The 17,942-nt window shown below is 41.7% G+C and overlaps 1 protein-coding gene across 5 annotated transcripts in view; it reads left to right on the forward strand.

Annotated features, from left to right (window-relative positions):
• Positions 1-9,673: 9,673 nt before the first annotated feature.
• Positions 9,674-17,942, forward strand: part of fbxo25 (F-box protein 25) — a 48,911-nt gene continuing 40,642 nt past the window's right edge. For all 5 annotated transcript variants that reach the window (XM_041188515.1, XM_041188516.1, XM_041188518.1 and 2 more), the window contains exon 1: positions 9,674-10,042. In XM_041188515.1, the coding sequence (XP_041044449.1) occupies positions 9,864-10,042 (179 nt within the window). In that variant the 5' untranslated portion in view covers positions 9,674-9,863. The remainder of the gene's footprint in view (positions 10,043-17,942) is intronic.

A 17,942-nucleotide genomic window follows, 5' to 3' on the forward strand; every position in this document is an offset into this window, starting at 1 on the left:
GAAATAAAAAGATATGTTCTTTACAGTACCAACCAGGATATCTCTCCTTTGTTTTACTGCATGCAACAGCATCTGGAGAGAACCATCAATAAATATTGTGGCCATGTAGTGTCTGGACTCCTTCATTGTACAGCAATTATGTGCAACTTCAATCACCCCTCCTTTGGCTTAAATGGGAGCTTTAAGCAGTCCCACTAATGCACTAGCCGAGTTCGAAATAAGACACCTCAAATGAGTGTAACAATCCTTGAGTTAGGTGCAGCAGTACTTTAAAATGATTGTTCAGTGAGCACAAGCGGAGTGGAATTTGTCAAACTCAAAGTATGAGCAGAGATTTTAGGGCAGATTGTTGGATGTGAAATGGCCTGAAGCCTCCTCAATGAGATGGAAACTCTTAATAAAAGTTTTGTAGCTACAGAGCATCAAGCAGGCAGAGAAAGCCTCAAGAGCTACATAATTATAACATTGAATTAAACCAGCATGGAGGAAGGATGTGCTCTGAGTACCCTCTTCACTTGTTGCTTGCTGTACCTGCATGTTAACTATGTGATTTGTGTACAAAGGCACCCAAATCCCTTTGGATACCAGCATTTACTACTCTCTCAGCTTTTTAAAAAAATCTGCTTTTCCATTCTTCCTATCAAAGAGGATAATTTCACACTTTCCCACATTATATCCCATCTACAACCTCTTGCCCAATCATTTAACTGGTCTATATCTCTTTACAGCCTCTTTACATCCTCTTCACAATTTACTTTCCCACCTAGCTTTGTATCATCGGCAACACTTGTCCTGTTATCTAAGTCACTGATATAAGTTGTAAATAGCCGAGGCCCAAGTGCTGATCTTTGTGGCATTCCACTAGTTATAATCTGCCATTCTGAAAATGACTGGTTTATTCCTGCTCTTTTTTGCTAACCAATCCACAATTCATACTAATACATTATCCTCAATCCCATGAATCCTAATCTTGTGTAACAATCTCTTCTGTGGCACCTTCTGAAAATCCAAATATACTGCATCCACTGGTTCTCCCTTATACCCCGCTAGCTCAAGAAACTTAAATTTGTCAAACATAGCTTCCCTTTCATAAGACCTTGTTGAGTCTACCTAATTATGTTGATTTTTCCATGTGCCCAGTTACTATGTCCTTAATAATACCATAGTTCCCAGATTTCTCTGTCCCTCCTTTCTTGAACACCAGTGTTACTTTTGCTACTTTCTAATCCCACAAGGACTTTTCTACAACCTAGGGAATTCTAGAAGATCAAAACCAATACAACCACCATCTCTGTAGTAATCTGTTTTAAAATCTAGGTCCAGCAGATTTGTCAATTTTTAATCATAGTAATTTCTCCACTACTTTTCTTTACTGATATTAATTATTTCAAGATCCTCACTCACATTAGACCTTTGGTTCCCCACAGTTTCCAGTATCATTTTTATGTTAACTACTGCACGTTTAATGTTTGTTTGTTTGTTTAAGGTCTCTGTTATTTCCTTACTTCCCATTATAATTTCTCCAGTCTCTGCATCCAATGAATCCATGTTTACTTTTGTTAATCTCATCCTTTTTTCCCTTTCATATCAAATGTGTGACTTGAGCAAATTTTCTTTTTCTCCATTACCATTTCAGGTTGTGAGGAGATTTATTTCTACGTATTTGTTACAACTATATGCTGGATAAAGAATTGACTTCATTATAAAAATGGAACTCTCACTAATTATGACATACAATCATGTTTATTTATAATTACCCAGGATTTGCAGCAAATAATAACAAGTTTAATGGTGAATGTTGTTATTAATGTATAAATCATCCAGAAACTTGTAGCAAGGGAAGAAATATCCTGTGAATTATGAATTGTAGCAGTGAAATTGCGCTGGGCCCCAGCGTCCCGATTTGCAATTTCACGTGGGGCCGGATGCCGGGCCACACCTTATGTTCTCTGCAGAGCACCAGGTCCCAGCTAGCAGATGTCAATGGTCTGGGAGAACGCCAGTCAGAGGAATTGGTTGGCCCTGTGGGTTCCTTCAGGGCAAGAGGCTGTGTTCTCAGCAGGCTGAGGCAGAGCCTGAAGCTCTGAGCACAGGCTGAAGAAGAGGCGGAGCTAGAAGCCATGAGGAGAGAGACAGAGAGCAGTAACAGGTAGAAGCAAAAGCCCTCGAATGGTGAGCTGCAACATGGTGGAAGCAAGGGCCACAAATAGAGCAGCTAAAGCATCTTAGGGGAAATGGAGCATGCACACAGCTACAAGTGACCAATACAAACTGCCTGGACAGCACCCTGAGTCCATGAAGTCCCAAGGTGAGGAAGATGTTAGAAGGGAAGGTTATCTGGTTCACACGGTTGAGGGGGATCATCAGTAGGAACTCCACTAACCATTGCTTCTCATGGGTGCAAGGCATTTGCAGGGAGAGATAGTAGTATAGCAGCAATGTTAGGACTTCTAATCCAGAGGCCCAGGCTTATGCTCCAGGGACACGGGTTCAAATCCCACCATGGCAGCTCCACCACAGCAGCTGATGGAATTTAAATTGAAGTAATAAATCTAAAATTGAAAAGCTAGCCTCAGTAATGGTGACCATGAAACAATCATCGTTTGTCAAAAAAACTCATCTGGCTTGCTAATGTCCTTTAGGGAAGGAAATCTGCTATCTTTACCTGGTCTAGCCTACATGTGACTCCGGACCCACAGCAATGTGGTTGACTCTTAACTGTCCTTTGAAATGACCTAGCAAGCCACTCAATTCAAAGGCATTTAGGGATGGGCTACGATGCTGGCCTTGCCAACGATGCCCATGTCCAATGAAAGAATCTTTAAAAAAATCCCTGCTCCCGCTGCTCTATAATGAACTCTGTCACTGAGCTGATTTGAGATCAGGAGTTGAGCTCTTGATGGTTTTGTGGTATGTCTGGGGCATCAGGCCACAATTATCCATCATAAATAGTTTGTTTTTTTGTGAGTTAAATTTTTTCATGAATCAATATAAGGGTTTGATGCCAGTGGAACAATGATCGTTGTTTTAGAACTTTTGCACATTCCGTGGGTCTAAATCTCTTATTACAGAATCACCACAAACTGCTGGACAATTTGCAATGCTCTGACATTATACTCACAAAAACAGGAGCTCATCCTTGTCATTTTCAACAACTTGTTGGATTTTCACATTAAAATCAAATTAAACAAAAAATTTAGAGCTGAAATTTAACAGCCTAAGTATTGCTTTATCAATGTGATAATGTGACCATCTCTGTCCCAGAAAGAGAACACTTTGAACTGCTGAATCTCATTGCTGCATGTAGAAAATTTTTCTTAAGTATATTTAAAATCTTTTAATTTTCACATATATTTTTACTTTTCCTTTATATCTTTTTTTTCTTCTTAATTTAATATTTGTTTCCATCTCAATATGTAACTGATTTGACTGTGATTGGAAAGGACTCTAATTCAACTTCCTTCTCCATTGTTCCTCTGTTTTTTGATCCTTAAATTTCATTAGTTAACGGATTTGCTGTTGATCCTGTCATTTACTAAGGTCTCAAATGTCCCCAGCGCCCTCCACACTGTTATCAACTCACACTTCCAGCAACTTATAGGGCAAAATATTTTAAGCTGGAGGATGCAGGAAAAAGTCTAATTAACGGTGCATGCCACGAGATGCCCCTTGTCCGATTATATATTTATGAAGCAGCTTGGGCCGTTTTACTAAATTAAAGGCAGTATATGAATGCACGTTGCTATTGATGATCTGCTAGGACATACACAGCAATTAAATGTTAAATTAAGTTCAACAAGGTACACTCATGCATCACACTCATGGAAATTAGTTCTGAAAGAAGCAAACCTTTTAAATGCTGCTCCTTCACAAATCTCTTAGTTTTGAGGAAGGGCTTATGGCTTGAAATGTTTACTGCTATTTCCCAAGAATTCTGCCTGACCTGCTGAATGTTTCCAGTATTTTGAGATTTACTATCCTTAAAGAAGTCTTTGTTTAATAAAATAGTTAAAACTGCAGAAAGCTCCAGCATGCAGGGCTGTGTTTCTCAAATTATAACCGTTATCACAGCTAACCTTTAGCAGCTTTAGGCCATTGTATTTACTAACATTGGTTAGGTTGCATCACCCACTGTGAACTGTGTTGTCACAATACAAACACAATAGCTTGCATTGTTCATCAGTCATCAGTTAGCATTTAGTGGAACATACGTGTTATTTTAAGTGTTATTTTACCACCACTTCCACCAGGATAATGTTGGTTTACATTAGCTTGACAGAATTTACAAAATGCCTCTCTAACCTACCCAATTGCTTTAATAGTTAACTGGGCCAATCACAATATTTGTCTTAGAGACGCAGCAACAGAATAAAAATAATTCTCAAAAATTAAACATCTAAGCTCGTAAATTTCTTGTCATGTCTTGCGGCTCCCAGAACTCCAAAATAAATCACACTTCTAGCACAATTCCACAGCTTCCATCATGTATAATTTCTCACATCGGCTCTTGTGTGGCAGAACGGTACAGTGTGTGTTTTGTACACAGGCTGTTGTGCAATAGCGAGTGTTGCGGCATTATGGATATGCATGAAACAATGTAAATCCCAAATCATTTCAGAATGATATAACACCCTTTTTCTTTTAAGAAATGTAAAGCCCCCTTTTATCAGTATAACTTTTCCAATCATTAGCTTTTTTTACTTTCTGAAATCTTATTTCTATTACTTTTTTTCTTTTTTTGGATCATTTTAATATTTTAGTCCTCTTATTATTCTGCCTGCGATGATGGTTTCTATTTTCCTAATCTATTCCTATTAATCTTCGCAAGTTAATCATGCTTTGATGCCAAATTTCAGAATTCACATTCAACTTCATCAGGAATCATATCAGTCCAATGTTTTTTTTCAGTTTTGTCTCCAATAAAACATTTTCATCCTTCTGGGACAAGGTTTGTTGCAAATGTTGATGTACATTGTTGCTAGTTCTGTTATGCTTGTATTATAACTTGGAAGCTTTTTTTAAGTCTAAAGAAAATTTACAATCAAATTTTTACAATTAAAACTTTGTTAAGCAACTTTAGAGATCTCTGCCATGAACTTTTGCAGTAAACGTGTAATTCTGAACACCTTGAAACTCTTTTATGTCTTTTTTTCAAAAACATGATTTGTTATATTGCTCAGGTAGTAAGAAGTAGTGCCTCCATTTCGTGAGTTTGGTTGTAGCCATCCCCTCTGTGATGAGTTGGTGTGCTGTACTGGCAATGTTGTGCATATTGATCCTGGTGTTTTAAGAGTTGTGTTTGATGTTTCTGACATTGTGTTGCTTGTTGGTGATATTGCTGATGTTGAGTTACTTGTTGGTGGTGTTGCACATGGGGCTGATATCGCTGCATCTTATCAGACCACTCCTGGATCACTTGCTGCGGGAGCACCTGTAACTCTTCAACTTTGCTAGTCTCATCTCTAATTCAACTCAGTTTCAGTGGTGTCATGTTCACTAGGTGATGGATCTTGACACTTGAATCTTTTATTTCATGTTTCCCATTTGATGATAAACAAGTTGGGCATCTACTAGCACTGCTTCTCTTCCTGGATTGTATTTCAGAGTGAAATCATAACTCTGAAGCCTCAAAGGCTCAAAACTCTGCAGTCTTGCTGGTGCTCTACACAGATTTTTCTTGTAGATCTGCTCTAATTATGATCACTCTCAACTATGAACTTTCTCACATAGAGGTAGGTATGGAATTTCTCCATACGCGGCTTTCTATGATGCCATATCTGGCCTCAGCTGATGTTAGAGCTTTGGATGTGAATCTATCAGCTTTCCCTCTTGTACCAGAGCCGCTCCCAGTCCTATCGTAGAAGCATCTTCTTGCAGAGTGACAAGTTTCTCTCTGTTGTAGTATGACAGACTTGTCTCCTTGCATACTACTTCTTTCAGTTTGCTGCAACCCACCTCATGTGACTCTGATCACTGGTACTCAAAATTTTCTCTCATCAGCTCTTGTCAGTTTGCTGTGTGCTCCGACATGTGAGGAATGAAAGAGCTCATCTACTGGATCAAGCCAAGAAAAATTCTCAGCTCTTCTGTCATGAAGACATTTTAATGTCTATAATGTTATTAGAAATTATTTTTAAATTGGAATTGTAGCAGGGTCTTAGTATATGTGTGTGGCTTAATTGGATTATAGCCAGCTAGTCTGGGTGCTTTGATGTATGGTAGTTTTGAGATGTTAATTAGATAAACGTGAGGAAGTTAAAAGGTAAAGTGTAAATTTGCATTTGTTGAATAAACCATCCAAAAGAATGGGTAAAATCTCACAACTATCTGGGAAATGCCAAGCAATGTGTTTATATTACTAATAAAATTGGTAGAGTGAAAGGATTATTGTTAGGGGAAGTAAAATTTAAAAACCTAGCAATACAATGGAAAATTTGCATTCAAAGGGGAAGCTAGGTATAAACAGAAGGATTTTTTTTGGATTTCCAGCATCCGCAGTTTTTTGTTTTTATAAACAGAAGGGAGTTTGTGTCTGTTAGTCAGAGGCATTTGAGATCTAACCAGCCTGTAAGCCGAAAACTCTGTCTGCAAAGAAACCAAATTGAAAGGGGCCTCATTTTGAATTTGTACGGTCAAATGTGCTTTGCCTGGTGTCTGTTAAAAGTCTATGGGTTATTGTTGCCTTGGTGAAGATTTACCTGGGAGTGATTAATTTGGGGATTTGTTTAAAAGTTATTATGGTAGAAATTTGTAGACATATATATGCATTTAGTTGTTGTTAAATTAGTAAATGTTTAATTTAGTTTTATAAATAAAAAAAACCTTTTGAGGCTTGGCGGTCTTATTCCTGAATTCAGAGCTAGATCTCAAACATACCAATTGAAAACATAGGTTATAACAGTTGTTCAAGTTTCCCTCTGGGATTTAAACAAGTCAGCCTTAACCAACTGCCGTGTCATAATATCTTCCCTGTCCTTTTGAACTCCCATCTCAGAGATAGCTGTGATTTTTTCAGGACTATGCTTGAGTCTATCAGGTGTGTACACCATTCCGAAGAACTGGCATATTGTCACTTTCATAATGCGTGCCTATATTTAGCTTGATCCCAGCTTTCCTAGTTATCTCTAGGGTTTCATGTAGATGTAGTCATGGTCTTTTTTTAACTACACCATAGATCTGAATCTCATCAGCTATGCCCATTGCTCCTTTGCATCCCTTATATGTCTTGTCTACTTTCTGCTGGAACACATCCCAGCTCTCTTAAAGGCCAAAATGTGAGTGTAGAAAGTTGTATCTTTCAAAGGGTGTGCCAAATATTGTCAACAGTGAAGACTCCCCATCAAACTTCATATTCCAGAGCCATTTCTGGCATCAAGGATGCTAAAAAACCTTTGTCCCCACCAGTGCTGGGATGATTTCTTCCAGCGCTGGCATAGGGTTGTGATCCCTCTTTATTGCCTGATTAAGATCTTTGCCAAATAGGTAAATTCGTAACCATCCATTTGGATTCTCCCTCACAATGGTGGAATTTACCCAGCCTGTAGGCTCTGTCAATCTGCCATTCACTTTCTTTTCTTCCATCTCTTGGAGTTCTCTTTTAAGCTTTCTTTTTTGTTTTTTTGGTCCTTTACCTGGGGAATGAATCATTGGTTTCTTTGCTGGATCAATGCTGATCTTCAAAGCATCCAACCATCTCATCAAAACACTGTGGACACATTTTAGATCTGACCCTTCTTGCTTCTGATTGGAGGGTATGTTTCAATGGACGCACTACCTTCAACCTTCAGTGATGCCTCCTTCATCTCATGGTTTACTGAGGTTAGCTGCAGCTCTTCACAACTGCTCAACCCCAAGATAATAGGACCATCTGTTTCAGTGACGTGGAACATACAGTTAACAACTTTTCCTTTGTGTGGCCCTCTGATTTGGGTTGCACCCAGCTGTCGAATCTCAGTTCCCCTCCATATGCTATTGGCATGATGGTGCTCAGTCTCAGAGCATCTTTCTCTGGGTAACCATTCTCTTTCAAACTTTCAGGGAAGATCTTCTGGTATAGCCGGAGTGGAATAATGTTACTCTGTGTTCAGTATTAAGCTTCAATTTCAGATTTATGGTTGTAGGCTTATCTCTCACCCTCCTCTGATCTGAATGGTTGTGTGAATTTCTCCTTTGGAAACTGCTGCATCCAAACATTTCATGTAGGCGTTTGGTTTATGGTTCCTATGTCTATTGTGTCTCAAACTCTGTCATTTGCCAGGACAGGGATGTTTTTGTTTCTTTTCTTTCTCATTCACTCTTGCTCTGCCTCTGGTAATTCCTTTGCTATCAGCTTTTTTCGTCTTCCACATCTTTTCCCAGTAATTGGGCTTTCCACAAGCTCCGCAGCTTGATCCATTTGCAAGACATTTCTTTCTGTCTGTGAACTCATGTGGTCATCCACAGCTCTGCCAGATTATTCTCTGAATGGCGTGCATTATTTTGCTGCTGTTTCACTGCATCAGCCCTACTGCCTTTCCCTTGATTTAACTGAAGGCTAGTCATTTGGGTAGTCTGTGTCTTCACCTGTCTATTCATGGCTTCAGTGTCAACAGCCTGTGATGTTGTGAGCTTGTCCTTTCCAATTTAGGGCTTTTTGTACATCAGGTGTGCAGAGACCCAGATGAGCTAATCTGACAGCCTTTTATCTTTTTTACTTTTTACACTTGCAGACTATATTTCTCAATCTCATTAAGAAATTGTCAGCAGGCTCATCTGATTCCTGCCTCAGGCAATGAAATTCATATCAATGGCTCTGATGGTTTGACTAATTGGCTGGAGATGTGTGCTGAAATTCTTGAAAATTTTGGCTGGGATTTTCCTGTCATCCTCAATCATTTCCCAGCTATTACAAAGGCATACTCTTTTTCTCTTGCCCACAAAACTATGTTATTGACCTTTTCCTCTTCACTAGTGCCCTTCAGGAAACTGTTGAATGTTAATTTGCAATTATTCTTGAACTTATGCTTGAACATTCCCGCCACATCATTGGCCTCCTCCCAATACATAACGGACTGGAACTGCACACTCATTGTTCATTTCATTTTCACACGATTCAGTTTGCTTGGGCACTTTCTCAGGTTGATTGTCACAATCTAGTTTAGCATTATTTGCATTCTTTGAAGATTTGAGTGCCCACTTGCAAACACCCTGCTGCCACCATGTCACGACTTCTGCACCAGAACTCCAAAAGAAAACACGCTTTTGATACAAATTTTGGAGCTCAAATCGTGCATAATTTCTCACATGGCTTCATATGTGGCAGAACACTGTACGTGTGTAAGTGCAGTATGTGGCATTATGGATACATACATAAGTTCATGAAAACATAGATCCCAAATCACTTTGGAATGGTATAACATTTCTTACACAAACTGCACTCTTCAACTTCCACAAACTCAAGAAAAATGAAAGACGAGGGTATAAATAAACATTGAACCCGGTGCGCTGAAGGTAGCATAAATCCGCCTGTTCACGTCTACTAAACCACGCGGAATAACAACCGTCCCAGCTCCTCGATGTTTGACTGTGACGTACACCAATGAGAGCTCGAAATGGGGGAACCAGGCGGGCGACAGGGATAACTAATTGGCCAGGACAAGGAGCGCGCGGGAGGAGGTGGGATTTCCGGCCCGGGGCGGATGGCTGTTGCGCTTCCGTCAATAAAGGGTGGTGCAGCTGTTTGTAAACAGAAGCAGCGCGAGCGCCTATTCTAATTTCAACCGCCGAGTAACGGCCCCTGTGTGGGGGAGGGTTCATGAGGACGGTCGGTTCACTTTGAAGCAGTGCGGGCTAGCCGTCGTTCCCAAGGGAGGGAGGAGGGAAGGATGCCGTTCTTGGGGCAGGACTGGCGATCCCCGGGAGGGTGCTGGGTGAAGTCCGAGGATGGCTGGAAACGGTTCGAGTTCTACCGAGAGGAGGAGGAGGATGATGACGACGATGACGATGATGATGGGGAGAGCTGCAGCCGTCGCCGCCGCCAAGGGAAGCAGCAGCTGTGTGGACAGTGAGTGCTCGCATATCCGGCACTGACCAGCAGTTTTAAGGAAAATCCTTACCCACAACATCAGAAACATGAGCTTAAAATTTGTCTTTTGTTTTGCTTCTGTGCCTTGTTTCTCCTCTCCGTTTTTGTTTTCTGCGGGTAGCTTTCTATTTTTCACTTTTGCGTTGACCCCCTGCCCTCAACTCCCCCTCCGGTTGCTTGGTTTTTTTGGTATTTTGGCTTAATCCCCTCTGTGCCTTTGGCCATGGTTGCAATTAGCCCACAGTCAGCGATGTTTCAAGCTTCCTGTCTCCTGGGGGTTTAATCGAGTTTAATTGAGTTGGATCACTAATGCTATCAGCCTCAGCTACAGCCTATGTCAGTGATGGACAACCTAGGCTAGTGAATGGGCCGCATGAGTGGCCTCCTTCATTTCAGTGGGCTGCAAGATTGAAATCGGGCATGTGCACTCACCATGACCCCTATATAAGAATTTCCAGGCTGTGCTAACTTGAACCTTAGCTGTGCTTTTTGATTGGTTGCAGAAGGAAGCGCATGGCTCACAAAGTCAATGTTGTGTGCAATCAGCATGCTCCTCACTTCATGTGCCCTTGCTTTGCGTGTGTATCACTTTAGTAATACTGGTAGGAAAAAAACTACGTGGATGGAAACCAGTGAAATCTGGCAACCCTGTTTGGGGGCAGTGGCCAACAAAATTTCTTGTGGGCTGCACTAAAATCCTGAAGCTGCATGTGGCCTGTGGGTTCCATGTTGCCCACCACTGCTGTATGCCAAGCTGCCCTGAACACCCCACCTCTAACTGTCAGAATCTCAGGACAGAGAGGCTTTGGATTGAATAGATTTATTTCTCCAAGTGCAACAAAAAAAATCCTTTGGTGGTGACTCTCCAAGTTACTTCTCTTTAACTTGTTGCACTTTTTGTACAAAGCTGCACCCTGCTCTGAATCTCTCCAGTTTAACTCTGGTAGCGACCCCACAATATTTTGGATGGTATCCTCATTGAGAAGCTGGGACCTGGTCTCCTCAAGGACCTTGTGGTATGGTCACTACTAACAGTTCTCTTATGGGCACAGGTGTCTGTAACAGGTAGCCTGGTGAGGATACCAAATAGTTTTTTTTCCTGGCAGCTATGTCTTTAGGGTTTGGTCAGCACTCTTGTGGAAGTGTAAGCAAGCTCCTCTTGATAATGGACATTGAAATCTTGCTGCTGCTGTTTGTTTTTTTTTTGCAGTGCTTCTTCCAAGTGATGCTCAACATGGAGGAACACTGATTCATTGGCTGAGGGAGGGTGATAGGTGATGAGCAGCAGGAGGGTTCCTTAACCGACTTTGACCTGATGGCATGAAACTTCATGGGATCCAGGATCAATATCTAAGACTTCCAGAGCTACTCTATTCTGACTGTATACACTGGCTGCTACCTGGGGCTTTGTCCTGTTATTGGGTGATGGGTATGATTTGGTGGGTGGCATTGGAGAGCATCCTGGCACCAATGAGGACTTGTGATGGAGAGTGTTTCATGGCCTAGTGTCATTTAAAAGTTTACTGAGCCACTTCATGAATACCCTACCGTAAGTAGTTAGCAAATTCTGCTACCTTGGGTCCATGGTGACAGGTAATCTGTCTCTTGATGCGGAACTCAGTACACACAAAGGGAAAGCAGCTACCACATTTAGCCAACTCACTAAGTGCGCATAGAATAATATCAAACTGAACTTTGGGACCAAGTTGCTGGTTTATGAGGCCTTTTTTTTCCACTCCTTCATGGGATGTGGATATTACTGGCTAGGCCAGCATTTATTGCACATCTCTAATTGCCCTTTGGAAGGTTTTGGTGAGCCACTGCCTTGAACCGCTGCAGTCCATGTGGTGTAGGTACACCAAAGTACTGTTAGATAGAGAGTTCTAGGATTTTGACCCAGTGACAGTGAAGGAGTGGTGATAATGGTTCCAAGTTAGAATGGTATGTGGCTTGGAGGGGAACTTGCAGGTGCTAGAATTCAATGCATCTGCTGCCCTTATCCTTCTAGGTGGTAGAGATCATGGGTTTAGAAAGGGATCTCAAAGGAGCCTTGGTGAGTTGCCCAGCATCTTGTTTTAGGCTGTGAAATATGCACAGCTTACAGCTTTCAAGAAAGAGAGCTCACAACTTTCATTTTCATTGTTTCCAGTGCATTCTGAGCATCTCATGAAAGGACAAAATCCCAAATGACTTCTCAAAGGCAAATCTCCCAAGTATGCTGGCACTCACCCAAGCAGAGGTGACTTTGCTGGCTGAGATACATTTGTAGGATGGAAGATGGTTGCATACCTAGGAATTTTCTGGCTGTTAAGGTTGCCAGAGTGAGAAGACCATAGATGATCAGTGGCTACAGCAGCTTGGTAACAGGTGCCAACACTGAAAGCAATGACTAGCTGATAACCACTTCACCATTTGTGGCAGAACCTGCTTCACCATGGATGGGTCTCTTCTGCCATCAGCAAAAACGCATCATATAAAGCTACCCTAAACCAGATGGATATGAGTTTATGCATGTATGTTATTTTTATACAAATGGATGCTGACAACAATGATGAACTTTCTATTTACTGAATTGGTACTGCAAATTCATCAGAGATTTAGTTTATTATTGTATTATCAGAGGCAATCATTTCCTTGTTTCATTCAATGTAGAATAAGATTTGTTTCTTCAGATTTCCGCCCCCCCCCCCCCCCAAAAAAAACTGAAGCCAACTAACGATCGCGAGGATCTGTCTAAAATATGAAGATGATGCACGGTTATCACTAGTAAATCCAAGACATTGTAGCCCAGTTCCACTGAATAAATGCATCTATGAATGAGGTGAATCTGCTATAAAGTATTGAGTTATCATTTTAAGTTTATAGACGTAATCATTTACATGATACTGATTCTTCATAAGAGCAAAGATGCTTAAGATTTTTGCTCAAAATTTATTCTGCAGTCTTGTAGAAAGGGTGCAAAGGAAGTTTACTAGAATCGCACCAGTGATGGACTTCAATTGTCTAGAGACTGGATAAGCTGAGATTGCTCTCCATGAAGTAGAAAGGTAGTATTGAAATGTTGAAAATCATGAGAGATTTTGATAGTGTAAAAAAGGAGAAATTGTCTCCAGTGGCAGAAGGGTGAACAAAGATTTAAGGTAATTGACAAAATAACCTGAGATGCAGCAGAATATTTCCATGAAGAAAGCTGTGTTCTGGAATGCATAGCCTGAAGGGTGGTGGAAGCAAATTCAATAACAACTTCCTAAGGGGAACTGGATAACTAATTGGGGGTGTGGGTGGGGAGTTTGAACGGCCATGGGGACAGGGAAGTGCAACCAGCTGGATAGTTATTTCAAAGAGCAGGCACAAAGGGCTGAATGTCGTCCTCCTGTGCTCATCAATCTATGGTTAGAATCCAGAGAGATCTGCAGTTAAAATCTTGGTGCTGTCTTATCACTTGAATCTGCAAATTTGTCAAGATCCAATTTTGGCCATTTTTCACAGAATCTCACAGTGCTGAAGAGGCCCTTCAGCCCATTGAGTCTGCACCAACACATGAGAAACACCTGACCTACCTACTTAATCCCTTTTACCAGCGCTTGGCCCATAGCCTTGAATGTTATGACATGCCAAGTGCTCATCCAGGCACTTTTTAAAGGATGTGAGGCAACCTGCCTCCACCACCCTCCCAGGCAGCGCATTCCACACCTTCACCACCCTCTGGGTGAAAAGGTTTTTTCCTCACATCCTCCACACCACCCCGCCCCCCACCTTGCCCCACCACCACCAAACCTCCTGCCCCTCACCTTGAACTTGTGCCCCCTTGTGACTGACCCTTCAACTAAGGAGAACAGCTGCTCCCTATCCGCTCTTTCCACGCCGCTCATAATCTTGTACACCTCGATCTTCTCTGCTCCAATGAAAACAACCCAAGTCTATCCAGCCTCTCTTCATAACTTAAATGTTTCATCCCAGGCAACATCCTGGTGAATCTCCTCTGCACCCCCTCCAGTGCAATCACACCCTTCCTAAAATGTGGCGACCAGAACTGCATGCAGTACTCCAGCCCAGCTGTGGCCTCACCAAGGTTCTATACAACTCCAACATGACCTCCCTACTTTTGTAATCTATGCCTCGATTGATAAAGACAAGTGTCCCATATGCCTTTTTCACCACCCCATTAACATGCCCCTCCGCCTTCAGAGATCAATGGGCACACATGCCATGTTCCCTTTGTTCCTCAGAACTTCCTAGTGTCATGCCGTTCATTGAATACTTCCTTGTCAAATTACTCCTTCCAAAGTGTATCACCTCACACTTTTCAGGGTTAAATTCCATCTGTCCAGTTGACCATCCTGTCTATATCTTCCTGTAGCCCAGGACACTCAACCTCACTGTTAACCACCCAGCTAATCTTTGCGTCATCCGCAAACTTACTAATCCTATCCCCCACATAGTCATCTATGTCGTTTACATAAATGACAAATAATAAGGGACCCAGCACAGATCCCTGTAGTATGACACTGGCTTCCAGTCTCTAAAGCATCCTCCTGTCATCACCCTCTGCCTCCAACAACTAAGCCAATTTTGAATCCACCTTATCAAATTACCCTGAACCCCATGTGCATTTGCCTTCTTTATAAGTCTCCCCTGTGGGGCCTTGTCAAAGGATTTGCTGAAATCCATATGAACTACATCAACTGCACTACCCTCATTTACACATATGGTTGTCACCTCAAAAAATTGAATCAAATTTGTTAGGCATAACCTCCCTCTGACAAAGCCATGCTGACTATCCCTGATCAAACCTTGCCTCTCCAAGTGGAGATAGATACTCTCCTTCAGAATTTTCTCCAATAGTTTCCCTACCACTGACGTGAAACTCACTGGCCTGTGGTTCCCTTGCTTCTCTCTACAACTCTTCTTAAATAGTGGAACCACATTAGCTGTTCTCCAGTCCTCTGGCACCTCCCCCGTGGCCAGCGAGGAATTAAAAATTTGGGTCAGAGCCCCTGCGATTTTGTCCCTTGCCTCCCTCAGCAGTCCGGGACACAAATCACCCGGATCTGGAGATTTGTCCACTTTTAAGCCTGTCAACACCTTGTCACTCCCTATATCAATATGCTTAAGAACTTCGCAGTCTCTCTCCCCGAGTTTGATACCTTCATCCTCATTCTCTTGGGTGAAGACAGATGTGAAGTTTTCGTTCAACACTCTAATGATGTCCTCTGGCTCCACCCATAAATTGCCCCCTAATGGGCCCTACTCTTTCGCTGGTTATCCTCTTCCCATTGATATACTTATAGAATATCTTGGGATTTTCCCTACTTTTACCAGCCAGAGCTTTCTCGTATCCCCTCTTTGCTCTCCTAATTGTTTTCTTAAACTCCACCCTGCACTTTCTGTACTCCACTAATGCCTCCGCTGATTAGCTCCCCTTGTACCTGCTAAAAGCCTCTCTTTTCCTTCTCATCGTATCCTGAATACCTCTGGTCATCCATGGTTCTCTGGGCTTGTTACTCCTTCCTGTCACCCTAGAGGGAACATGTTGAGCCTGTACCCTCCCCATTTCCTTTTTGAATGCCCATTGGCAGCGTATCAAAGTATATCTGAATAGGGTTGTGTCCCACCATAGAGTGGTGAAGAGAAAGTTGTTTTGACCTGCCTATTGTGCACGTGGAATGCTGTAATTTTAAATTAAGACCAAACTGAACTAAATCACTTCATTCAAATTGCCTAATTTTTATTTTGTAAACACTAGTGTCCACACTGTTGTTTACATGACTTGAATGTTTAGCACAAGAAGAGCTTTGAATTATCAGGTAGGCTGTTTACATTGTTCTTTGCATTCAAGTTTTAAAAAGAAATTTAAAGTCTTTAATAGTAGAAATATTAGGTTGTTTCTCCACATTTACCAACCCTCTCCCACCCTACTTCTTACTTGTCAACACTTATCACACCTATAGTATAAAAATACATTGCTTTATTAACATATAAACTAACTGCAAAACAGTTTTAAAAAATTGATTTTTGGATGTGTTCAATATTCAGATGTACAGAAAGGATATTCAACTTGTATTGAACTATTGGAATCTGTTTCACGTACAGCAAATTTGATGAATTTGTACCATTCATAAAATGGGTACAAATGAAGCTCATTCATGCCACTGTAATCTGGAATAAGAGGCATGTAGTTCTCTTTTTTTTTCTCCCTATGCTATTTAACTGACATCAATTAAGTCTAAGATTGTTGCCTCTGCTGATTTACTTAGAATTCTCTCTTCTAGGCATTGATCATTGACTTTGTGCTGTTTTTCCTGGCATCTGTCCTCCACTTTCACCAGGCCCCTTAGTAATGGTGCCTGGCAAATTCTCAAGTGGCTTTTGGTTTAATCGTGACTGTCAGTAGATATCCTGTATGTTTCTCTGGGGTCCCATCCCTGGCGATTTTCATGGCTGGCAAGTCTCAATTTTGCCAGTCTTTCACCATAACAAACTTTTGATGCATCCTGGTTTTTCTCTGCACTGCATCCATAACTTGCATTTTTCTTGAGTGAGCAAAACAGAAGAGTTCAATATGCAATCTGAGTAGGGCACTGTATAATTTAATCATGACATTTTCTGAATTGTGCTGAACTGACCGAGTATTATGTATCTCAATTGCTTTGTTTATTTCTGCTCCACTTTTTTAGGTTCTGAATCTATAATCATACTCTATCTCCTTCTGCACTACCATTAGTTTTTTCTAGCATGTATGTGATATCCATTTGTTCTGCCGTTGTGTAATACCTTGCACTTATCTGTATTGAATTAATCTGCTGCTGATTTTCCCAAGTGCATTTGAATTGCCTAACTCCATTCTCCAACTCTTGGCTGATCTTTCGAAAGTGATATTGATCCCAGTATAGTATTGTGTGTGAGTTTGCATTGCAGCATTTACTAAAGTTAATGCATTTCATACAGAGCTCTGAATCAAGTGCTGAAGGCACGGGATACTGCAAAGGCTTTGGGCCCTGACAGTATTCTAGCAATATTATTGAAGACTTGTGCTGCAGAACTTGCCGCGTCCCTAGCCAAACGGTTCCAGTACAGCTACAACACTGGCATCTACCTGGCAATGTGGACAATTGCCCAAGCATGTCCTGTGCACAGAAAGCAGGACAAATCTAAACTGGCTATTTACTGCCCCATCAGCCTACTCTCGATCATCAATAAAGTGATGGAAGGGGTCGTCAACAGTGCTATCAAGCAGCACTTGCTTAGCAATAACCTGCTCACTGATGCTCAGTTTGGGTTCTGCCAGGATCCCTCGACTCATTACAGCCTTGATTCAAACATAGATGACAGAGCTGCACTCCAGAAGTGAAGTGAGAGTGACTGCCCTTGATATCAAGGTAGCATATGATCGAGTATGTCATCAAGGCTGATGAGAATCAGGGGGTGGGGGTGGGGGTGTGGGGGGCGGGGGTGGTAGGGGTAGGAGGTAACTTCCCACTGGCTAAAGTCATACTTAGCACAAAAGAAGATGGTTGTGGTTGTTGGTGGTCAATAATTTCAGCTCCAGGACATCACTGCAGGAGTTCCTCAGGGTTGTGTCCTAGGCTGAACCATCTTCAGCTGCTTCATCAATGACCTTCTTTCCATCATGAGGTCAGAAGTGGGGATGTTCACTGATGATTGTGCAATGTGCAGCACCATTTATGACTCCCAGGGTACTGAAGCAGCCCATGTCTAAATGAAGAAAGGCCTGGACTATGTCCAGGCTTGGGCTCACATGTGGCAAGTAACATTCGTGCCAGACAAGTGCTGGGCAATGACAATCTCCCAACAAGAGAGAATCTAACCATTGCCCCTTGACATAAATAGCATTACCATCACTGAATCCCCAATAACA

The sequence above is a fragment of the Carcharodon carcharias genome, chromosome 5 (genome assembly GCF_017639515.1).
Source record: "Carcharodon carcharias isolate sCarCar2 chromosome 5, sCarCar2.pri, whole genome shotgun sequence".
NCBI classification, from domain to species: domain Eukaryota; kingdom Metazoa; phylum Chordata; class Chondrichthyes; order Lamniformes; family Lamnidae; genus Carcharodon; species Carcharodon carcharias.